Source organism: Eschrichtius robustus, chromosome 3 (genome assembly GCF_028021215.1).
Source record: "Eschrichtius robustus isolate mEscRob2 chromosome 3, mEscRob2.pri, whole genome shotgun sequence".
Taxonomy (NCBI): Eukaryota; Metazoa; Chordata; class Mammalia; order Artiodactyla; family Eschrichtiidae; genus Eschrichtius; species Eschrichtius robustus.
In genome coordinates this window covers 104,561,119-104,587,379 of record NC_090826.1, presented here as the reverse complement: position 1 = coordinate 104,587,379, position 26,261 = coordinate 104,561,119, and the positions used below count along the sequence as shown (strand labels likewise).

General features: G+C 37.6%; 1 protein-coding gene across 1 annotated transcript in view; it reads left to right on the top strand.

Moving 5' to 3' along the window:
• Positions 1 to 26,261, top strand: part of SPAG17 (sperm associated antigen 17) — a 218,408-nt gene that overhangs the window by 151,240 nt on the left and 40,907 nt on the right. The window contains exons 30-35 of the mRNA XM_068538157.1: positions 803 to 947; positions 2,629 to 2,783; positions 17,927 to 18,115; positions 20,068 to 20,213; positions 20,318 to 20,448; positions 22,238 to 22,365. Of these exons, the coding sequence (XP_068394258.1) occupies positions 803 to 947; positions 2,629 to 2,783; positions 17,927 to 18,115; positions 20,068 to 20,213; positions 20,318 to 20,448; positions 22,238 to 22,365 (894 nt within the window). The remainder of the gene's footprint in view (positions 1 to 802; positions 948 to 2,628; positions 2,784 to 17,926; positions 18,116 to 20,067; positions 20,214 to 20,317; positions 20,449 to 22,237; positions 22,366 to 26,261) is intronic.

The following is a 26,261-nucleotide window of genomic DNA, read 5'->3' as shown; positions in this document are numbered from 1 at the left end:
CACATACATAGCTGGGGGTTTAGAGCTTCTCTGGTGAACCATTTAGCTACAGGATACAAAGGTCTGAGTGTTCTTTCAGACTAAAGTACTTGCTAGGACTAAATGAATTTCTTCTGTGTTTCTTACTCTAGTCCACATACTTAAAACCCTTCACTACTGATTTGCCTGCCTTGGGATAAAGACTGTGTCGTTAATAATCTTCCCAGTTTGGTCCCTCACTCCTAACCTTGCTCTCACCACTCTGCCCATTGCTCCCTGGGGTCCTTTGTGTCTAGCACCCCTTTCACCCATGCTGCCCCCCTGCACTGACACACAAAATCCAAGCTCTGGCATTGCTTCCTCAGGGGAGACCAGACCACATCAGAACCCTCACTACAGACACCAGTGGTCCCTTGCTTATCTTAAACCTGTAGTTTCCAAGGGAGCAGGACCTGGGACCATTTTCCTGGACATACGTGGGTCAGATCAGTCCTGACGTTCACTTTTTACTCACAAATGTGCGACCATGGAAGAAGCACCAGTTTTGAAGTCAGACAGTCTTAGTCCAGCATCAGCTCTGGCACGTACTGAGTGACCTTCAGCAAGTTTCATAACTTCTCTAAGCCTGAATTTCCTCATCCGTAAAATAGGGATATCATTGCCTGCCTCCCAGGATTGTTATAAAGATTAGATCAAGTAGATGAGATAAAACTTTTACTTCTAAATAACCAGGATTTTGATGGTAATCAATGGGGTGTAAAAATAAGCACACTTGGGATTAACCACCTGACCAAATGATGGTGCTCTGCCTTTGTATGTTCAGGTTATGACAACTCGAGAAGACAAAGTGATCATCGTTGAAAAGAAAGATGGTACTCGGATAGTGGATCATGCTGATGGTACCAGAATCACAACCTTTTATCAAGTTTATGAAGATCAGATTATTTCTCCGGATGATCAAGAGACAGGTGAGTTTTTTTTTTTCTTTTTTTAAAATTTTTCTTTTATATTGGAGTAGAGTTGATTAACAATGTTGTGTTAGTTTCAGGCGTAGAGCAGAGTGATTCAGTTATACATATACATGTATCTCTTCTTTTTCAAATTCTTTTTCAAGTAGATGACAATATTCTATGTCTTTACAATAAGATAGGTAGAAACCTCACTGATTTTTGAAAATACACATAAGAAAAATAATTTTTTTGAAGAATTCATTTCAACCAAAGAATACTCATGCAATCCAAATGAGGCCCTTTATTATGATCTTTAGCCTCAGCTGACGTGGAAGTGATAACGGCTCTAGTTGGCTGATGGATAGTAATAGTGCCTTTTCCATTTTTACCACTAAAAACTTACAGCCTGGATTGGTAGCAACTAAAAGTTAATAATCATGACTCAACTGTCCTGCACATTAGATCCCAGACCTGTTTCCTTTGATCCTTAAGGAATCTAATTTGCATACATAGGTGACCTCAGGTAGGTCCTCCTTCAATTCTGTCTGACAATTCTCATTATCAGAAAGGTGATATAAGAGAAAAGCCAGTGGCAGCTACTAATGAACCAGAGTCTTTCATATTATCTAAAAGCCTACCACCCTTCCTAAGCTAAATTTAAAAAAGATTTTTAAATAAAAATTATTCCGACTCACTTTTCTTTAATTCCAGAGTTTGTTTAAATGCTTCATTGCCAAATTAAGTGCAACAAATGGGCAAGTGACTGGAAAAAGAGGAACCTTTCCACCCTGCTAGTTAGAGTGAAAATTAAAAGAGCCACTTGGGTGGGCAATTTTTAAATATCTGGTAAATTGAAAATGTGCATATCATATGATACACTAACTCTACTTCTGGGTATATATAGAAAGACACTCTTATACATTTGAACAAGGAAACAGGTATAGCGGTGCTACTTGCAACACCAAGTTTAATATTAAAATATTGGGAAAACAAATGTCCATCAACAGCGGAATAGAAAAGTAAAATGTGGTATATGCTTACAAAGGAGTACTGTATAGCAATTAAAAGGAATGAAGTACACACATACATGCACCTATTTACACACACACACATATATATATCAAGATGACTAAAGGTCTCAAAACATTGTTAAGTTAAAAATTCAGGTGTAGAATGATACATAGAGTAATATATAACTTATGCAAATTTAAAGTACACAAAATACTATATGTTGTTTTTGATACATACATTTTTATAAAAGTATAAAAATGGATTGTGAGAAAAAGGAATAAACCCAGAGATAAGGAGAGCAGTAAACTTCAACTTTATCTGTATTTTTCCTCTTATGTACATATTAAAAATGAAGCAAATATGGCAAAATATTAACAAATGTTAATTTTGATTAGTGAGCATGAATAGTTAAATTATATTTTGTGATTTTCCGGATGTTTTCAATTTCTCAAAATAAAAAGAATGGTGAGAACAAAAGAGCACACTAAATTAAGAGATATTCTGGAAGAATGACTGCGTTGACATAGAGAGTAGCCCGCACTCCAGCCCCATGGAGTGAGTTCTCAGCGCTGAATCTTGACTTCGAGTCCAGGTAGCCAGGAGGCAGGAGCGCAGTCAGAGTCAGATGGCAGGCATGTTCCCCATGTGTGCGTCCTATCAGACCCGCTTCCCTTGCATTTACCCACAGACGAAGGTCCTCAGAGGATCACCAGGCAGGTGAAGTGCATGCGGATTGAAAGTTCACACTACGCCACTGTCATCACCAACTGCGAGGACAGTAGCTGCTGCACCACCTTTGGGGATGGGACGTCTATCATCGCAAAGCCACAGGGAACGTACCAGGTGGGTCTGGGGGAGGATGAGGGGTGCCAAAGGTAAGTGTCAATTTGACTAAGAAAACCCACTCCTCGGGGGGCAGTGACCAGTCCTGCCACGTGCACGACTGTTGATCTCTTGTCTCAGCGGATCTGAGAACACACTTCTCAATCTCTTTTCATTTATTCACCGTCTTTTTACAATCCATTCCAGAAAAACATAGTCCTGCTTGTCTTTAAATTCTTGGGTATTTGGGGATCAAGCTTATAAACCAGAGTGTATTTGCTGGGGATCCTTTATGTGGTAGGTGATGGGCACCGTGGGTGTTAGAAGCATTCAGTGCTGGCCTGTCCCTACCAGACCAGCTTCACCTCCTGCCACCTCTTATTCATTCTTTCTCTCCCATCCTTCCCACCTCCAGTCTGTCCCCACTCTACCTCATGGCCCCACAGGATGGAAGGACAGCTAGCCCAGCTGAAGCACAGCTTTGACTTTGGAGGGCTGGGGAGGAACACTGTTAGAAACTCCTCTGCCTCCTTGCATTTCCCCATTAAACACAATCACCCGGGTTCAGCCTGCAGTCCCTTCAGTCTTAGAAGGATTTGCCTTTGCCTTTCCACTTGCTGGAGAAGGAACACAAGTGCCAGGGTGTCACATCTAAGGTCATAGGATACTGAGAGCTCGAAGCCAGAAGATGATGGACAAAGACCTCAGTGACAAATGTTTGTTGCTGTGAAAGCTGTTGAAGCCAGTTTATCCCTCCCATCTCTCCCGATAATGTTATCCTACACCCTCTTTACCCTGTGCAGATCCTTGTGTGGCAAAGAAGGTGCTGAAAGTGAGAGATGACTGTGAACTGTTGCAGTTGGAGAAGGGGGTGCTTTTTTTCCTATATAGCATTCAGAATGTCCAATTTTTTAGGCAGCATCCATGTGCCAGTATCATATGTCCTACCAGATATGATGAGACTCTCTTAAGATGCTGTGATGAGACCTTATTTTTATCACGGCCCCAGACTCTAATCGTTACAACTATGGGGGCAAAGGAATTTTAACACCAATGACAGTTACCACTGAACGAAGAGACGTAACAGAAAAGAGATCCAACTTGGAGACCTTCAGTGCCTGACACTATTGTATAGCCGCTTGTTTGCCCAATCTCCTGAAACACAGACTAAGGAAGGATCAACCTTGATCGCTCCTTATTGAGAAACACACATATCTTTGTTCCCAACTGGAAAAAAAACCTCTAAGTAAGTTTAGCTGCACCTATTTTGTAATTCTGTGGTTTTATAGAATTGAAAGCTGGCATTCAAAAATACCTTCTGCCTGTCTTCTGTTGGACTTGGCACATTTGTCATTTATTTCCTCACTCACCAGCATGAGAACATTGGGCAGTGTGATGAGGGAGGCCGGATTTTAGGCAATGTATGAAAGAGAGAGTAGAGCTTGATATTGGCCACTATTGTACCTTGGCAGCACTAGAAAGATTATTCAAAACATCAAAAAGGAGGTGGGTGTAACAATTGTTATCTTCTATGATTATAATGTGCCACAAGTGGGGGTGGGAACATCCACCCAGCTGGAGGGTTTCAAGAAGACAAGATGACAAATAATGGGTCTGTTATCTCCCATGGGAAATCTTTCTCTGTCCCTGGGTTTAGGAACTAAAACCTGTTTCCCTAGACCAGAAGACCTATTGTCTTTCTGGGGAAAGGTGTGTCTGTGTATGTGTGTGTGTGTTAGACTAAGCTTTTGACTACTCTTCTATACCAGTCTGATCCTGACTCCTTTGCGGGAAGATAGAGAAATGTAAGAAGCATTCTTAGGAATACTACTGAAAAGAACTTTAAAAGTCCTTGTCTTTGTCAGTACTACCACAAAGAAACATCATAATGGAGGGTGCCTTGTCCTCTACTCAGTGTGTGAAATCAGTTGAAAGAGGCAAATCTTATAGTAAATTCTGAACAGTATAGGTATGTAAAACCATGAGAATTTTATTTGCTAACATACATACATACATACATATATGAGTCATTGCTGTACTTTTTATGTTGAGTCTCTATGCTTCAGCACAGCTGTTTGTCCAGATTAACTTCCTAGAAGGCAGGGCATCTCCTTTTTATAGGTTTTCCTTTTGGCTCTTCTATATGGTTCCTTCACCTATGGCATGTCTTAATTGTGGAAGTTATAGGCCATCTTTTTCTGTCCAGAGCAGCTTTCAGTAAATTACAGAGTCAATCTGACAGTTTGGATCCATTTTGATGAGGACCTGTGGAGGCTGGGAAAATTGAAAACTTAACCAGCCACCAGTGCCTACTCTAAAATGTGCCTGAAACCACAGAGAAGCCTCAGAACTCATCAAGGTCCAGTGGAGTTCTCTGGGCCTGGGGAATGGTGAAGAGTCAATATGAGAAACTTCCACAAGGGTGGAGTAAGGACTTCTGAAAATCTACTCTCCCTAAAAACAACTAGAAACCTGGAAGTATTGTCAAAATCAACTTTTTCAGAAGTCTAGAAATTAACCAAAGGATTACAATAGTCTGAGGATTGTTTATTTAAAGACAAAAAAAAAAAAAAGGACTGAATCTTGGGAAGAACAGCAAGAATTGCGGTGATTTCACTTGCCATATTCCCCTCCCCTCCCCCAGCTCCATGGTAGCCTTGAAAATCAACGCTCTTACATGCAAAATAGCAGTGAAAGCCAGCAAGCCAGCAGCCACTCAAAGAAGAAGAAAAGATTTAGAGCTCCACAAAATATTGTCAGTGTTTGAACTGTCTGGCCGTTCCCTGGGAACACCCACTCACAGGGATAGTCTTTATTTGATCCGACTCTGAGCTCACTCCCTAAAAACAGCCTTTTCCCCAAACAGAGATAATTATTTAACATTATAGCTGTTGAAGTGGCAATAACAAACAAGAGGCTGAACAAAAGAGTTAAAAGGAAGAGAAGGGGAACAAGAAGTCCACAGAGGGCTTTGAAAACTCTGAGGTATTCCCTGGAATCTGGAAAGCCATACTCAAGTGCAGGGCTGTGTGCATGCCCATAAAAGAACTCAGAAAGCCCTGATCTTTCACTCTTGCTGATCAAGAGGCTCTGCACAAGCAGGGGGTGAAGCTAAGGTGGAATTACAAACTTCCTGCTAGAGCATTAAAAAAATACGTCAATATGCAAATGGAGCCCTCAGCAGAAGCTGAAAGACCTATTAGTGTAAAGTACTTAAGAAAATATCTGCCCAGTTATGAGCAGACCTCTAAGCAACCAAACAAACATGTTAGGCCCACTCATGACAGTAAACATAAACTTTAAAAAAATAGTTCAGGGAAATCACTGAATAAACAGCAACAACAACAAAGCAACAATAACAAGCCCTGGGGAAAGGATCTAATTTCCAGAGTTGTACATTATAATACTTGAAATGTCCAGTTTTCAACAAAAAATTATGAGACATGGGGGGAAAAAGGAAAATTATGACCCATAAACAGGGATGGGGAAGGAGGAAGCAATCAATAGAAACTACCCCTGAGGAAACCCAGACTTTGCACTTAAATAGACAAAGAAATTTAAGTCAGCTGTTATGTTTAAAAAACTGAGAGAAACCTTGTGTAAAGAACTAAAGCAAAGTATGAGAATGGTTTTTCGCCAAGTATAGAATATCAATACATAGAAATTATTTTTTTTTTAAGAAAGAACCACATAGAAATTCTGGAGTTGGAAAGCATAATAACTGTAATGAAAAATTTACTAATGAGGCTCAACATCAAATTTTAGCTGCCAGAGGAAATAATCAGCAAACTTGAAAATAGGTCAGTTGAGATTAACCAATCTGAGGAAGAGAGAGAAAAAAAAAGAAGAAAAATGAACAGAGCCTCAGAGACCTGTGGGACACCATAAGGCATACTAACACATGCATATTGAGAGTCTGAGAAGGAAAAGAGAGAAGGGCAGAAATATTATTTGAAGAAATAATGGCTTAAAACTTCCCAAATTTGATAAAAACTGTCTATACATGCAAGAATCTCGACAAACTTCAAGTAGGATAAACTCAGAGAGTTCCACACCTAAACACATCATAATCAAACTGTCAAAGACAAAGAGAGAATCTTGAAAGCAATGAGAAAAGACTCATCAAATATGAGGGATCTCCAATAAGATTAATAGCTGATTTCTCATCAGAAACTATGGAGTCTAGAAGGCAGTGAGATGACATATTCAAAATGCTTAAAGAAAAAATCATCAACAAAAACTCATTCAGTAAAATTATCCTTCTAAAATGAAAAAATCAAGATAGTTCCAGAAAAACAAAAACTGAGAAAATTCATTGCTCTTAGACGTCCCCTACAAGAAAATCTAAAGGGAATCCTTCAGGCTGAAATGAAAGAACATTACACAGTAACTCAAATACACACAAATAAATAAAGAGCAATGGTAAAGGTAACTACATAGGTAAATATAAAAGACAGTATACATGTATTTTTGTGACTTTTTTTTCATTTGGATTTAAAAGTCAACTGCATAAGGCAATAATTATAAAAGTACATTTATGTGCTTATAATGTATAAAGATGAAATTTTCGATAATAATAACATGAAGGGAAGAGGAATAGAGCTATATGGAGCAAAGATTTTGTATAATATTGAAATTCTTAGTATCAATTTAATCTAGATAGTTATAAATTGAGATGTTGTTTGTAATACCCAAGAAAAACTAAGAAAACAACTCAAAAATATATATAAAAGAAACAAGGGAATTGAAATGGCACACTTCAAGATATCTATTTAAAACAAAAGAAAGCAGTAATGGATGAATAGAGGGGAAACCAGAGACATAAGACATATAGAAAACAAATAGAGACTTACATTCATGCCATCATCGTGTTGCAGCCTTCTTCATCAAGCTGTGTGGCTGACAGGGTCTTGGTGCTCTGACCGGGTGTCAGGCCTGAGCCTCTGAGGTGGGAGAGCTCAGGCCTGACACCGGACAGGCCTGAGCTCTCTGGACAGGATATTGGACCACCAGAGACCTCCCGGCCCCTTGTAATATCAATCGGTGAGAACTCTCCCAGAGATCTCCATCTCAATGCTAAGACACAGCTCCAACGACCAGCAAGCTCCAGTGCTGGACACCCCATGCCAAAAAACTAGCAAGACAGGAACACAACACCACCCATTATCAGAGAGGCTGCTTAAAGTCATAATAAGTTCACAGACACCACAAAACACACCACTGGACGCGGTCCTGCCCACCAGAAAGACAAGATCCAGTCTCAACCACCAGAACACAGGCACCAGTCCTTTCCAACGGGAAGCCAAAACAACCCACTGAACTAACCTTACACACTGGGGGCAGACACCAATAACAACAGGAACTACGAACCTGCAGCCTGCAAAAAGGAGACCCCCAAACTCAGTAAGTTAAGCAAAATGAGAAGACAGAGAAATATGCAGCACATGAAGGAGCAAGGTAAAAACCCACCAGGCCAAACAAATGAAGAGGAAATAGGCATTCTACCTGAAAAAGAATTCAGAGTAATGATAGTAAAGATGATCCAAAATCTTGGAAATAGAATGGAGAAAATACAGGAAACGTTTAACAAGGACTTAGAAGAACTAAAGAGCAAACAAACAATGATTAACAACAGAGTAAATGAAATTAAAAATTCTCTAGAAGGAATCAATAGCAGAATAACTGAGGGAGAAGAATGGATAAGTGACCTAGAAGTTAAAGTAGTGGAAATAACTACCACAGAGCAGAATAAAAAAAAAAAGAATGGAGGACAATCTCAGACACCTCTGAGACAACATTAAATGCACCAACATTCGAATTATAGGGGTCTCAGAAGAAGAAGAGAAAAAGAAAGGGACTGAGAAAATATCTGAAGAGATTAGTTGAAAACTTCCCTATATGGGAAAGGAAATAGTCAATCAAGTCCAGGAAGTGCAGAGAGTCCCATACAGGATAAATCCAAGGAGAAACACGCCAAGACACATGTTAATCAAACTCTCAAAAATTAAATATAAAGAAAAAATGTTAAAAGCAACAAGGGAAAAGCAACAAATAACATACAGGGGAATCCCCATAAGGTTAACAGCTGATCTATCAGCAGAAACTCTGCAAGCCAGAAGGGAGTGGCAGGACATATTTAAAGTGATAAAAGGGAAAGACCTACAACCAAGGTTACTCTACCCAGCAAGGATCTCATTCAGATTCGATGGAGAAATTAAAACGTTTACAGACAAGCAAAAGCTAAGAGAATTCAGCACCAGCAAACCAGCTTTACAACAAACGCTAAAGGAACTTCTCTAGGCAGAAAACACAAGAGAAGAGACGACCTACAAAAACAAACCCAAAACAATTAAGAAAATGGTAATAGGAACATACATATCGATAATTACCTTAAATGTAAATGGATTAAATGTTCCAACCAAAAGACACAGACTGGCTGAATGGATACAAAAACAAGACCCATATATATGCTGCCTACAAGAGACCTCTTCAGACCTGAGGAAACATACAGATTGAAAGGGAGGGGATGGAAAAAATATTCCATGCAAATGGAAATCAAAAGAAAGGTGGAGTAGCAATTCTCATATCAGACAAAATAGACTTTAAAATAAAGACTATTACAAGAGACAAAGAAGGACACTACATAATGATCAAGGGATCGATCCAAAAGGAGATATAACAATTGTAAATATTTATGCACTCAACATAGCAGGACCTCAATACATATGGCAAATGCTAACAGCCATAAAAGGGAATTCGACAGTAGCACAATCATAGTAGGGGACTTTAACACCCACTTTCACCAATGGACAGATGAACCAAAATGAAAATAAATAAGGAAACACAAGCTTTAAATGACACTTTAAACAAGATAGACTTAATTGATATTTATAGGACATTGTATCCAAAAACAATAGAATACACTTTCTTCTCAAGAGCTCATGGACCATTCTCCAGGATAGATCATATCTTGGGTCACAAATCAGGCCTCAGTAAATTTAGAAAAATTGAATTCGTATCAAGTATCTTTTCCAACAACAATGCTATGAGACTAGATAGCAATTACAGGAAAAAAAAACTGTAAAAAATACAAACACATGGAGGCTAAACAAAATAACCAGCAGATCACTGAAGAAATCAAAGACAAAATCAAAATTACCTAGAAACAAAGGACAATGAAAACATGATGACCCAAAACCTATGGGATGCAGCAAAAGCTGTTCTAAGAGGGAAGTTTATGACAATACAATCCTACTGCAAGAAACACAAAAAATCTCAAATGAACAACAATCTTACACCTAAAGCAATTAGAGAAAGAAGAACAGAAAAACCCCAAAGTTAGCCAAAGAAAAGAAATCATAAAGATCAGATCAGAAATAAATGAAAAAGAAATGAAGGAAACGATAGCAAAGATCAATAAAACTAAAAGCTGGTTCTTTGAGTAGATAAACAAATTGATAAACCATTAGTCAGACTCGTCAAGAAAAAAAGGGAGAAGACTCAAATCAACATAATTAGAAATGAAAAAGGAGAAGTAACAACTGACACTGCAGAAATACAAAGGATCATGAGAGATTACTACAAGCAACTATATGCCAAGAAAATGGACAACCTGGAAAAAATGGACAAATTTTTAGAAAAGCACAGCCTTCCGAGACTGAACCAGGAAGAAATAGAAAATGTATACAGAACAAACACAAGTGCTGAAAATGAAACTGTGATTTGTGGCAAATATATACAATGGAATATTACTCAGCCATAAAAAGAAACGAAATTGAGTTATTTGTAGTGAGGTGGATGGACCTAGAGTCTGTCATACAGAGTGAAGTAAGTCAGAATGAGAAAAACAAATACCATATGCTAACACATATATATGGAATCTAAAAAAAATAATAATAAAAATAGTGGTCATGAAGAACCTAGGGGCCAGACGGGAATAAAGACACAGACCTACTAGAGAATGGACTTGAGGATACGGGGAGGGGGAAGGGTAAGTTGGGACAAAGTGAGAGAGAGGCATGGACATATATACACTACCAAACGTAAAATAGATAGCTAGTGGGAAGCAGCCGCATAGCACAGGGAGATCAGCTCGGTGCTTTGTGACCACTTAGAGGGGTGGGATAGGGAGGATGGGAGGGAGGGAGATGCAAGAGGGAAGAGATATGGGGACATATGTATATGTATAACTGATTCACTTTGTTATAAAGAAGAAACTAACACACTATTGTAAAGCAATTATACTCCAACAAAGATGTTTTTAAAAAAAAGAAAATATTCCAGCAAACAAAAGCCCAGGACCAGATGGCTTCACAGGCGAATGCTATCAAACATTTTGAGAAGAGCTAACACCTCTCCTTCTCAAACACTTCCAAAATGTAGCAGAGGGAGGAACACTCCCAAACTCATTATACGAGGCCACCATCACCCTGATACCAAAACCAGACAGAGATGTCACAATTAAAGAAAACTACAGCCAATATCACTGGTGAACATAGATGCAAAAATCCTCAACAGAATACCAGCAAACAGAATCCAACAGCACATTAAAAGGATCACACACCATGATCAAGTGGGGTTTATCCCAGGAATGCAAGGATTCTTCAGTATATGCACAATCAATGTGATAAACCATATTAACAAATTGAAGGAGAAAACCCATATGAGTATCTCAATAGATGCAGAAAAAGCTTTTGACAAAATTCAACATCCATTTATGATAAAAACTCTCCAGAAAGTAGGCATTGAGGGAACTTACCTCAACATAATAAAGGCCACACATGACAAACCCACAACCAACATTGTTCTCAATGTTGAAAAATTGAAACGATTTCTATTAAGATCAGGAACAAGACAGGTTGCCCACTCTCACCACTATTATTCAACATAGTTCTGGAAGTTTTAGCCACAGCAATCAGAGAAGAAAAAGAAATAAAAAGAATCCAAATTTGAAATGAAGAAGTAAAATTGTCACTGTTTGGAGATGACATGATACTATACATAGAGAATTCTAAAGATGCTAACAGAAAACTACTAGAGCTAATCAATGAATTTGGTAAAGTAGCAGGATACAAAATTAATGCACAGAAATCTCTTGCGTTCCTATATACTAATGATGAAAAATCTGAAAGAGAAATTAAGGAAACACTTCCATTTACCATTGCAACAAAAAGAATAAAATACCTAGGAATAAACTTACTTAAGGAGACAAAACACCTGTATGCAGAAAACTATAAGACACTGATGAAAGAAATTAAAGATGATACAAACAGATGGAGAGATATACCATGTTCTTGGATTGGAAGAATCAATGTTGTTAAACTGACTATACTACCCAAAGCAATCTACAGATTCAGTGCAATCCCCATCAAACTACCAATAGCATTTTTCACAGAACTAGAACAAAAAATTTCACAATCTGTATGGAAACACAAAAGACCTCGAATAGCCAAAGCAATCTTGAGAAAGAAAAACGGAGCTGGAGGAATCAGGCTCCTGCACTTCAGACTATACTACAAAGCTACAGTAGTCAAGACAGTATGGTACTGGCACAAAAACCGAAATATAGATCAATGGACAGGAAAGAAAGCCCAGAGAAAAACCCATTCACATATGGTCACCTTATCTTTGATAAAAGGGGCATGAATATACAATGGAGAAAAGACATCCTCTTCAATAAGTGGTGCTTGGAAAACTGGACAGCTACATGTAAAAGAATGAAATTGGAACACTCCCTAACACCATACACAAAAATAAACTCAAAATGGATTAAAAACCTAAATGTAAGGCCAGACACTATAAAACTCTTAGAGGAAAACATAGGCAGAAGACTCTATGACATAAATCACAGAAAGATCCTTTTTGACCCACCTCCTTGTGTAATGGAAATAAAATAAAAAATAAACAAATGGGACCTAATGAAACTTAAAAGCTTTTGTACAGCAAAGGAAACCATAAACAAGACGAAAAGACAACCCTCAGAATCGGAGAAAATATTTGCAAACGAAGCAACTGACAAAGGATTAATCTCCAAAATATACAAGCAGCTCATGCAGCTCAATATCAAAAAAACTAATAACCCTGTCCAAAAGTGGGCGGAAGACCTAAATAGACATTTCTCCAAAGAAGATATACAGATTGCCAACAAACATATGAAAGGATGCTTAACATCACTAATCATTAGAGAAATGCAAATCAAAACCAGAATGAGGTATCACCTCACACCGGTCAGAATGACCATTATCAAAATATCTACAAAGAATAAATGCTGGAGAGGGTGTGGAGAAAAGCGAACCCTCTTGCACTGTTGGTGGGAATGTAAATTGATGCAGCTACTATGGAGAACAGCATGTAGGTTCCTTTGAAAACTAAAAATAGAACTCCCATACGACCCAGCAATCCCACTACAGGGCATATTCCCTGAGAAAACCATAATTCAAAAAGAGTCATGTACCACAATGTTCATTGCAGCTCTATTTATAATAGCCAGGACTTGCAAGCAGCCTAAGTGTCCATTGACAGATGAATGGATAAAGAAGATGTGGCATATATATACAATGGACTATTATTCACTCATAAAAAGAAATGAAATTGAATTATTTGTAGCAAGATGGATGGACCTAGAGTCTGTCATACAGAGTGAAGTAAGTCAGAAAGAGAAAAGAAACACCATATGCTAACACATATACATGGAATCTAAAAAAAAAAAGAATGGTTCTGATGAACCTAGTGGCATGACAGGAATAAAGATGCAGACGTAGAGAATGGACTTGAGGATACGGGGTGGGAGAAGGGTAAGCTGGGACAAAGTGATAGAGTGGTATTTACATATATACACTACCAAATGTAAAATAGCTAGTGGAAAGCAGCCACATAGCACAGGGAGATCAGTTCAGTGTTTTGTGGCCACCTAGAGGGGTGGGATAGGGAGGGTGGGAGGGAGATGCAAGAGGGAGAGGATATGGGGATATATGTATACATATAGCTGATTCACTTTGTGATACAGCAGCAACTAACACAACAATGTAAAGCCATCATACCCCAATCAAGATGTTAAAAAAAAAAGAAATAGAAATTTGGAAGATTCAAATCTGACCTAATCAGTAATTACATTAAATATAAATGGATTAAACAACCCAATCAAAATATAGATATTGGAAGAATGGATTACAAAGCATGATGCAGCTGTATGCTGTCAACAAGAGATACACTTTATGGTCAAAGACACAAATAGGTTGAAAGTAAAAGGATAAAAAAGATATACCTGCAATAAGTAATTGAAAGGGAACTTGAGTGGCTATACAAATATCAGACAAAATAGACTTTACAACAAAATATTACCAGAAACAAAGAGGGTATGTTATAATAATAAACAGATTACTCCATCAAGAAGACGGCAACTACAAACATATTATACACTAACAACAGAGCCCAAAACACATGCGTATTTCCAGAGTTGTGCACTATACAAATTAAAATGTCCAGTTAAATAGTAAAAACTGGCATATTTAAAAGGAGAAAGAGACAATTCAACAATAATATTTGGAGACATTAGTACCTCACTTTCAGTAATGGATAAAAGAATAGATAAGATCAAGAGAATAAAAGACTTAATCAGCAGAATAAACCATGCAGACCTCCTAGACAAGTATAGAACACTCCACTCAGTAATCGAATACATTATGCTCAAGTGTAAATGGAACATTCTCCAGGAAAGACCATGTGTTACACCACAAAACAAGTCTCAATAGATTAAAAAGGATTGAAATCATACAAAATATGTTCTCCCACCACAGCGGAATGAAATAACACACAATGGAATCAATAACAAAAGGAAGTTTGGGAAATGCACAAATATGTGAAAAATAACACAAAGAATAAATCACAAGGAAATTTAAAAATACTTTGAGATGACTAAAAATGACTAAAAATAAAATTAACATACCAAAACTTAATTGAAGTAGCAAAAGCTATATATATATATATATATATATATAGCTTTAAATGTCTATATATATACACATATATATATATATCTTTAAATGTCTCTCTCTCTCTCTCTATATATATATATATATGTATATATATATATGTAACTTTAAATGTCAAAATGCCCATATTAAAAATGAAGATCTTGAATCAATAACCTAACTTTCCACCCTAAGAAACTAGAAAAAAGAAGGCAAACTAAACCCAAAGGAAGCATATGGAAGTAAATAGTAAAGATTAGAGTAGAAATAAATGAAAAAATAGAAAACAATAGAGAAAAATCAGCAAAACCAGAAGTTGGTTCTCTGATAAATCTTTAGCTGGACTTACAGGGAGAGATAGACAGACAAACAGAAAGAGAAAGAAGGGGTGGGAAGAGAGAAGACTCAAATTACTAAAATCAGAAATGAAAGAGAAGACATTACTACCAACCTTACAGAAATAAAAAAGATTATAAAGAAATACTGTGAACAATTATACATCAACAAATTAGATAACCTTGATAAAATGGATAGATTTCTGGAAAGGCACAAACTACCTAACCTAACTCGAGAAAAAATAAAATATCAGAATAGACCTAAAACAAGTAAAGAGATTGAATTAATAATTTTAAAACTTGGCAGACAGCAAAGCCCAGGCCCAGATGGTTTCATTGGTAAATTATACCAAACATCTATGGAAGAATTAACACTGAACAATCTTTCACAAACTCTTCCAAAATATAGAAGAGACAGACAGTAATAAGTGTTAGTGGGGATGTGAAGAAATGTAAAACCCTCATTAATTGCTAATGAGAATGTATAATGGTGCAGTCACTTTGGAAAACAGTTTGGCAGTTCTGCCAAAAATTAAAAATAGAGTTCTCATACGACCCAGCAGTTCTACTCCTGGGTAGATATCCAAGGGAAATTAAACATATGTCCACACAAAACTTATACACAGATGTTGATTACAGCATTTTTAATAATAACAAGACTGTGAAAACAACTCAAATGTCCATCAACTCATGAATAAACAAAATTTGATATATCCATACAATGGAATATTATTCATCCATAAAGCAGAATGAAGTTCTTTTTAGATTTTATTGATTTTAATTCAATTTTTATTTTATATTTTAATTTTTATTTTCTATTAGAGTATAGTTGATTTAAAATATTGTGTTAGTTTCAGGTGTACAGCAAAGTGAATACATATACATATATTCTTTCTTTCTCAGATTCTTTTCCCATATAGGTTATTACAGAATATTGAGTAGAGTTCCCTGTGCTATACAGTAGGTCCTTGTTTATTATCTGTTTTATATAGATTAGTGTGTATATATTAATCCCAAACTCCTAATTTATCCCTCCTCCAATCTTTCCCCTTTGATAACCATAAGTTTGTTTTCAAAGTCTGTGAATCTGTTTCTGTTTTGTTAATAAGTTCATTTGTATCTTCTTTTTAGATTCCACATATAAATGATATTTGTCTTTCTCTGTCTGACTTACTTTACTTAGTATAACAATCTCCAAGTCCATGCATGTTGCTGCAAATGGCATTATTTCATTCTTTTTTATGGCTGAGTAATATTCCATTGTATATATGTACCACATCTTCTTTATCCATTCCTCTGTTGGTAGACATTTAGGTTGTTTCTATGTCCTGGCTATTGTAAATAGTGCTGCAGTGAATATTGGGGTGCATGTATCTTTTTGAAGTATAGTTTTCTCCAGATATATGCCCAGGAATGGGATTGCTGGATCATATGGTAGTTCTATTTTTAGCTTTTGAAGGAACCTCCATACTGTTCTCCATAGTGGTTGTACCAATTTACATTCCCACCAACAGTGTAGGAGGGTCCCCTTTTCTCCACACCATCTCTAGCATTTATTGTTTGTAGACTTTTGGCGATGGCCATGCTGACCTGTGTGAAGTGATACCTCATTGTAGTTTTGATCTGTCTGCCACAAGCCAACCCCTTCCGACGGCCCTCGCTGCACAGGCTGGGACGCCTCTCCCCGCTCTGCCCCCACCGTGGAAAGTTAAGTTTGAAGAGGGGGGAAGAGAGAAACACGGACATGAAGAGGAAGATCCTTCTGGAGCTGAGGAACTGAACCCCGGCAGCTGTTTGAGAACTTGTCCGGGACAATTTCAAATCAAATGATGGGAAAATTGAGGGCTTAATGGCTGAATTTGTGAACTTAGAGTTCCTCAGTTTAATAAATGTAGGCTTGATTTCAGTTTCAAATCTCCGCAAACTACCTAAATTGAAAAAGCTTGAGCTCAGTGACAATAGAATCTATGGAGATCTGGATATGTTAGCAGAAAAACTTCCAAATCTCACACATCTAAACTCAGGTGAAAATAAACAGAATGAAGTATTGATACATGCTACAACATAGATGTATCTTGAAAACATCATGCTAAGTAAAAGAAGCCAGACAAAAGAGGCCACATATCACGTGCTTCCATTTATATGAAATGTCTGAAATAGTCAAATCCATAGAGACAGCAGATCAGTGGTTGTCAGGGGCAGGAGTGATGCAGAGTGACTGCTAATGGAATCAGGGTTTCTTTGGGGGGTGATGAAAATGTTCTGGAATTAGTGATAATGTTTGCACAAGTTTTTGAATATACAAAATCCACTGAATATACACTTTAAAATAGTGAATTTATGCCATGTGAATTATATCTCAAAAAAAGAGTCTATCTGAACCAGAAGTCATTATACAAAAGCTATTCCTTAAGGACTGTGTCAGCCACCATAGGAATAACAATAAATAAAAGCTTCTATAAGCATTTGTCCCATAGCTTTTACCCTCTTGGAGATGCTTCTTGCCGAAGAACATAAAAGGATTCCAATTGTTTTGAATAGTGCCAAGTGTGTTTACTTAAGTTAAAATATGTTTTTAATATTTTATGTTAAACATCTGAAATAAGGCACGAAGCAATTACTTGGAAGAAATATTAAAGTGAGTAGATAAAATATGAGACACAGTAGCAATTATATCCTAATCAGTTTGACTCCTTATTAAGTAGTCCTTCCCAAAACTTAAGTCTTCTCTTGTTTTCTTTCTGGAAACACAGTTTGTGTCTGGGTTCTATGGATAATTTTTTTCCTTAAATGATTTTATAAATCCCTCAAATCAAACAAGAAATTTTTAATAATATCTCTCTTCCTGTTACCCTTCCAGGTGTTACCTCCAAACACAGGCTGTCTTCATATTGATAGGGACTGTTCAGCTATATATTGCCATGAATCAAGCAGTGATATATACCATCCTTTTCAAAAACGTGAGCAGCTGAGAGCTAGCAGTTACATCATGAAGCACACATCAGAGGTTATCTGTGAGGTCATGGATCCCGAAGGAAACACCTTTCAGGTAAAGTGCATCATTATTACGGAGAGAGAGGCTATGGCTTTGCTTTTGAGATATTTCACACAAGAGAGCTCCCTATAGCATTTTTTTTAATTAATTAATTAATTTATTTATGGCTGTGTTGGGTCTTCGTTTCCGTGCGAGGGCTCTCTCCAGCTGCGGCGAGCGGGGGCCACTCCTCATCACAGCGCGCGGGCCTCTCACTATCGCGGCCTCTCTTATTGCGGAGCACAGGCTCCAGACGTGCAGGTTCAGTAATTGTGGCTCACGGGCCCAGTTGCTCCGCGGCATGTGGGATCCTCCCAGACCAGGGCTCGAACCCATGTCCCCTGCATTGGCAGGCAGATTCTCAACCACTGCGCCACCAAGGAAGCCCTCCCTATAGCATTTTATCTTCGCTGCCTTGGGATTAGTTATCCACTGACTGCCAATACTTTGAACAGCAGCAATGAATGTCAGTATCTTCAATTCTCAAGTGTACTTCATTAGGAGATAGCAAGTCCAACAATGAGGATGGTTGAAATGCTAAAGCCAAATAAGTAATTAGAACAAAAGGGAAAAAAGTTACTAACCATCTAAAAAGAATGCCAACAAAGAGGAGTGATATAAATGCTCTGTATCTGGGTTCAAGTGAGAGAAATTACATGGGGCAGCAAGCAAGTCTGCTTCACTAGGCAGAGAATCCAAACTGAGAACTATCAGTTAGTGTGAGGGTTCCAGTAGGGCTGAGGATGGGTGTTGAGAAGCCTGGAGAGGTGCTTAGCTATTCAGTGGTAGAGCTCCATCTTCTGTTTCTCTGTCCTTCCTCTTATCTCTAAGCCAGGCATTGGCAAACCATGGCCACTTGTTTATATGGGCCCATGAGGTAAAAATGCAGAGTGACTGCATTTTACATTTTTAAATGGTTGGAGGAAATCAAAAGGAGAAGGATATTTCATGACACATAAAAATTATAAGAAATTCAAATTTCAGTGCCACTATAAAGTTTTACTGCAACATAGCCACGCTCATTTGTTTACATATTGTCTCTGGCTGCTTTTGCATATAATGGCAGAGTTGAGTAGTTGCAACAGAAACTCTACAGCCAACAAACCCTAAAATATTTACTATCTGGCCCTTGACAAAAAGATGTTTGCCAGCCCCTTCTCTAGGCACTTTTTTTTTCACTCCTCACCCAGCGGTGGAATTTCATGTGTTGGCTGGCGGGTGGTGAAGTTACTTTTTAGATTTGGAACCGTACCACAGAGTCCCCAACTTTGTTTGGGATTCAGACAAGCCCTGATCCAACTTAGTTTTTCTGTGCTAAGTCAGTGAGACTTCACAGCATGAGTTCAGGCTGCTAAGAGATTTCAATGTGCAATAAATTGAAATTGAAACCTAAAGCCCAAACCCTCTAAGTTGAAACATGCAAGCCAAACATTATTCTAGACATTGATGCTCTTCTTGGGCATTCCCTTCAGTGGCCTTTCAGCCTGACCACACCATATCTAGACAGTAGTAATGGCTAGAACAGTTCTTATAGTGAGACTCAATCTGTCTCCCTATATATCCATGAGTCCTAATTCTGTGCTTAGAATCCATACTGTCACTCTTAATGTTTCAAGACAACCGTCACATAAATAGCCTTCCCTCCATGTTTAAATTCCCAGTTCCCTGAACTTATCCTCAGAAGATAAGTGAGTCCCCTGCCATCCTAGTCACCTTCCTCTGAATGTATTCAGGTTTGTCTTCCTGTTTGTTTTCACAGTCTAGGTGTGGTTTGTAAGTGGAGATGTGCTACTAGGTTTTCACTTTTATTAATGCAATCTATACTTAGTGCACAATTCCTTACAAAGAAATATCCCTGATTTTCTGAGTATCCAAAAGATCACCTGCTTTCTCAAATGGGATCAAAAGAAATGTAAGTTTATGGCATTTTTCTTTTCTTTTAGTTGCTTATATACTATGTCCCTTAGGTCATGGCTGATGGTAGTGCATCAACTATCCTACCTGAAAACAATTTGGAAGATGATTTAAATGCAAAAACTGAAGGCTATGACACGTTATCATCCACTCACCTTCATAAGAGTCATCTGCAAATCTATGGTGAACATGTCCCCAGGTAATTCGATAAAAATAACATCATTACTTTTATTTTCAGTTCCAAGTTCAAGGAGCATTTTAGCTGAACACGTCAAGGGATTAGATTTTTATTTCTTCAAATAGGTTTTTTGTTATCTATGCTGATGGATCAGGAGTGGAACTTCTTCGGGACAGTGACATAGAAGAATACCTCTCCTTGGCATACGGAGAATCAACTACCGTCATTCTTCAAGAGCCAGTACAGGAACAGCCAGGTAGAGAATCCAGACTGGAACTCGCTGTGTCCCTTTCCCAGCTCTCATCCTCCTTATCCAATCTACCCCGGTGTCATCTCTACTTTTTTCCCTTTGCTCGCTTTTCAACTCTACTTTTCACCTGGCCATGTCAACCTATTTATACAGTGATTTATGTTTGTACCACGCTTTATCTAAGCATCAACCTATATAAATTGTGTATGGTCCTCCTCCTACCTATAAGCAGATTTGTATCTGCATTTATATCTGTTAGGTATGTTTAGTTATGTACCTAGGTTCCTATTTATGTATTTGTTTCATCCTGGTAGGGAAAAACAAAAGTGAGTTATCTTTCATAAGTTCACTTTTTATCATTTTGAATGTGTTGCCTTGGTGAATTTAGTACAACGAGAGGAGAAAGTACATTTCATGTGTCAGTTAGAAAATCAACCTGAAATATAGGATAAGTTACATATTATATTCATTGGGCATTTACATGTTTTCATCAATTTGAAAGAAATTAGTGTGTGATTAAAGGTTAGAGACATATATTGCACTAAGTAAGAGCCACTGTATATGTAACGTGTATTTAAACACAGGAAAACAAAAACTTTCATGTTATCTGTATACCAAAGCAATGTGCTATATCTAGGTTTATGTGTGTGTTTCCTTTTTATCTTTTCTCTGGTTGGTGGGATGTATTTTGTGCTCATTTATGAATATGCCTGCATCTATGTACAATTGTATCTTTGAATGTATCAATGTACATTGCATGATGTTATAAATTTGCTCTTTCTGTGTGAATATGGGGAGTGGGGAGCTCTGACTGGTTATGCAGTCTGTGTGTGGAACTGTAAGAGAATAGGAATTCATCTCAAATTGCTTTGTTAGTTGTTTAACTAGCATCTACGTGAAAAACCACCATGTGCCAAACACTGGCTGGGTGTTAGGAATACAGTGGTGAGCTAAGACAGCAATGGACCCTGCTTTCACAGAGCTTAGACTTTAATGAGAGAGATAGGCATTAAATGTATAGTCACACAAATAACTGTATCATTATAAATTGGGATAAGATCTATGAAGTAAAGGAATATGATTCTGTGAGAACATCTAACAGAGGAGCCTGACATAGTCTAGAAGGCTTCCCTGAAAACACTGGAGCCAAGAGCTACTGGATAAGTAAGCATTAATTAAAATAGGAGGAGGAGCTTTCTTGGAAGAGAGAATACAAAGCAGGAAGCTTAAAGCTTTGGAGAGTAGGGGAAAAAAGGCTAAAGTAGCCAAAGTACAGAAGGGAAAATAGCGCAAGTTGAGTCAGGGGTGAGAAAACGTTAAGGCCTCTGTTTTATCCCATAAGCAATGGGAACTCAAAGAAGATTTTATATCATGGGCTAGCATAATCAGTCACCCTGACTGCAGAGGGAGGTTTATTCAGAGTAGATGTGGGCAGAAAAGTTAGTTGTCATTGTAGTCCAAAACAGGATGGCTCTGAGGGGAATAGTCTAAGGTAGGGTCACTGGAGGGGGAAGAGATAGATGAACTCAAGAAATGTTTAGTGGTAGAACTGACAGGACTTGGATGTGGTTTCCGAAGGACAGTGAAGTGTCCATTAATACTTTCAGGCGATCTAAATCCAGCTTTTTTAGGTGTTACCATGACTGAGACTCTCCTTTCTTGTTAGACTGTAAGGTCCTTAAGCATGGTCATTGTGTCTGGCTTCTCAAAAGTTTTCGATTTGGTGAATACCTATTGAATTTCTCAGAATATTTCTGAAAGAGAAATGATCCTCTGATAACTCTTTGTGAACCAGGTGCCCTGAGCATCACTGTGCTTCGCCCTTTCCATGAAGCTTCACCATGGCTAATGAAGAAAGAATTAGATACAATTGTTCCTCCTAATCTCCAGTCAAGGACATGGGAGACATTTCCCTCAGTTGAGGTATAAATTTTTCTGCTATAAAGTAACTATATTTGCATATCCATCTACCTATGGACCAGAGTTCAGCTCTTCTCCTGTATATTCACATATTTTCCTTCTTTTGTAAATTGTTAATTGGCTCAAGGAGTTTTATATTTGTAGATTTTAGAGAAATATACCTGACTGGTTTATCTCAGTTTTATTTCTTTTAGCCTACATTGCAGACTTGAACGTCTTCCTATAGTATGAAAATATTCAGTTTGAGTAACCCATTACTGATATTTTGCAATACAGAAACCTTCCCTCTCCCAATATTTATTTGTTAGTTTTAACACACAATCTTAGGTCTTTCACTTTCCCTTTAGTCTTAATTTATTAATGCACAAACTGAGTATGTAAGAATAATATGAAATATTAAATACAGGGACTTGCAACTGCAGTGTTAAAAAGTAAGCATTGTAATTGTGGCAGCTTAGAGAAAGGCCCACCTAAGGTTTTTAAAGAGTGAAAGAAAATATCTTCAGCAAGAATCATGAAGTCCTGCATCTTGCCAGATTTGCCATTTCATTTTTTTTACAAATTTATTGGAGTATAATTGCTTTACAATGTTGTGTTAGTTTCTGCTGTATAACAAAGTGAATCAGCTATACGTATACATATATCCCCATATCCCGTCCCTCTTGAGCCTCCCTCCCACCCTCCCTATCCCACCCCTCTAGGTGGTCACAAAGCACCAAGCTGATCTCCCTATGGTATGCAACTGCTTCCCACTAGCTATCTATTTTACATTTGGTAGTGTATATATGTCAATGCTACTCTCTCACTTCGTCCCAGCTTCCCCTCCCCCAACCCCGACCCGTGTCTTCAAGTCCATTCTCTACGTCTGTGTCTTTATTCCTGTCCTGCCCCCAGGTTCATCAGAACCATTTTTCTTTTTTTAGATTCCATATATATGTGTTAGCATACGGTATTTGTTTTTCTCTTTCTGACTTACTTCACTCTGTATGACAGACTCTAGGTCCATCCATCTCGCTACAAATAACTCAATTTTGTTTCTTTTTATAGCTGAGTAATATTCCATTGTATATATATGCCACATCTTCTTTATCCATTCATCTGTCGATGGACACTGAGGTTGCTTCCACGTCCTGGCTATTGTAAATAGAGCTGCAATGAACATTGTGGTACATGACTCTTCGAATTATGGTTTTCTTAGCGTGTATGCCCTGTAGTGGGATTGCTGGGTCGTATGGGAGTTCTATTTTTAGTTTTTAAAGGAACCTACATGCTGTTCTCCATAGTAGCTGCATCAATTTACATTCCCACCAACAGTGCAAGAGGGTTCCCTTTTCTCCACACCCTCTCCAGCATTTATTCTATGTAGATATTTTGATAATGGCCGTTCTGACCGGTGTGAGGTGATACCTCATTCTGGTTTTGATTTGCATTTCTCTAATGATTAGTGATGTTGAGCATCCTTTCATATGTTTGTTGGCAATCTGTATATCTTCTTTGGAGAAATGTCTATTTAGGTCTTCCGCCCACTTTTGGACAGGGTTATTAGTTTATTTGGTATTGAGCTGCATGAGCTGCTTGTATATTTTGGAGATTAATCCTTTGTCAGTTGCTTCATTTGCAAATATTTCCTCCCATTCTGAGAGTTGTCTTTTCATCTTTTTTAAGGTTTCCTTTGCTGTGCAAAAGTTTTTAACTTTCATTAGGCCCCATTTGTTTATTTTTGTTTTTATTTCCATTACTCTAGGAGGTGGGTCAAAAAGGATCTTGCTGTGATTTATGTCATAAAGCGTTCTGCCTATGTTTTCCTCTAAGAGTTTTATAGAGTCTGGCCTTACATTTAGGTTTTTAATCCGTTTTGAGTTTATTTTTATGTATGGTGTTAAGGAGTTTTCTAATTTCATTCTTTTACATGTAGCTGTCCAGTTTTCCCAACACCACTTATTGAAGAGGATATCTTTTCTCCGTAGTATATTCTTGCCTCCTTTTTCATAGATTAGTTGACCATATGTGCATGGGTTTATCTCTAGGCTTTCTATCCTGTTCCATTGATCTATATTTCTGTTTTTGTGCCAGTACTATACTGTCTTGGTTACTGTAGTTTGTAGTATAGTCTGAAATCAGGAAGCCTGATTTCTCCAGCTCTGTTTTTCTTTCTCAAGATTGCTTTGGCTATTCAGGATCTTTTGTGTTTCCATACAAATTGTAAAATTTTTTGCTCTAGTTCTGTGAAAAATGCCATTGGTAGTTTGATAGGGATTGCATTGAATCTGTAGATTGCTTTGGGTAGTATAGTCATTTTCACAATGTTGATTCTTCCAATCCAAGAACATAGTATATCTCCCCATCTGTTTGTATCGTCTTTGATTTCTTTCTTCAGTGTCTTATGGTTTTCTGCATACAGGTCTTTTGTCTCCTTAGGTAGGTTTATTCCTGGGTATTTTATCCATTTTGTTACAGTGGTAAATGGGAGTGTTTCCATAATTTCTCTTTCAGATTTTTTGTTGCTAGTGTATAGGAATGCAAGAGATTTCTGTGCATTAATTTGTATCCTGCTACTTTAGCAAATTCATTGATTAGCTCTAGTAGTTTTCTGTTAGCATCTTTAGAATTCTCTATGTATAGTATCATGTCATCTGCAAATAGTGAAAATTTAATTCTTTTCTGATTTGGATTCCTTTAATTTCTTTTTCTTCTCTGATTGCTGTGGCTAAAACTTCCAAAACTATGTTGAATAATAGTGATAAAACTGGACACCAATGTCTTGTTCCTGATATTAGAGGAAATGGTTTCAGTTTTTCACCATTGAGAATGATGTTGGCTGTGGGTTTGTCGTATATGGCCTTTATTATGTTTAGGTAAGTTCCCACTATGCCTACTTTCTGGAGGGTTTTTATCATAAATGAGTGTTGAATTTTGTCAAAAGCCTTTTCTGCATCTATTGAGACTATCAGGTGGTTTTTATCCCTCAATTTGTTAATATGCTTGCTGTATCACATTGATTGATTTGCATATATTGAGGAATCCTTGCATTCCTGGGATAAACCCCACTTGATCATCGTGTATGATCCTTTTAATGTGCTGCTGGATTCTGTTGCCTAGTATTTTGTTGAGGATTTTTGCATCTATGTTCATCAGTGATATTGGCCTGTAGTTTTCTTTTTTTGTGACATCTTTGTCTGGTTTTGGTATCAGGGTGATGGTGGCCTTGTAGAATGAGTTTGGGAGTGTTCCTCCTTCTGCTATATTTTGGAAGAGTTTGAGAAGGATAGGTGTTAGCTCTTCTCTAAATGTTTGAAAAAATTCACCTGTGAAGCCATCTGGTCTTGGGCTTTTGTTTGTTGGAAGATTTTTAATCACAGTTTCAATTTCATTACTTGTGATTGGTCTGTTCATATTTTCTATTTCTTCCTGGATCAGTCTTGGAAGAGTGTACTTTTCTCTCAGCATTTGTCCATTTCTTAAAGATTGTCCATTTTATTGGCATATAGTTGCATGTAGTAGTCTCTCATGATACTTTGTATTTCTGCAGTGTCAGTTGTTACTTCTTTTACATTTCTAATTCTGTTGATTTGAGTCTTCTCCCTGTTTTGCTTGATGAGTCTGGCTAATGGTTTATTAATTTTGTTTGTCTTCTCAAAGAACCAGCTTTTAGTTTTATTGATCTTTGCTATTGTTTCCTTCATTTCTTTTTCATTTATTTCTGATCTGATCTTTATGATTTCTTTCCTTCTGCTTTGGGGTTTTCTGTTCTTCTTTCTCTAATTGATTTAAGTGTAAGGTTAGGTTGTTTATTTGAGATTTTTCTTGTTTCTTGAGGTAGGATTGTATTGCTGTAAACTTCCCTCTTAGAACTGCTTTTGCTGCATCCTGTAGGTTTTCGGTCATCGTGTTTTCATTGT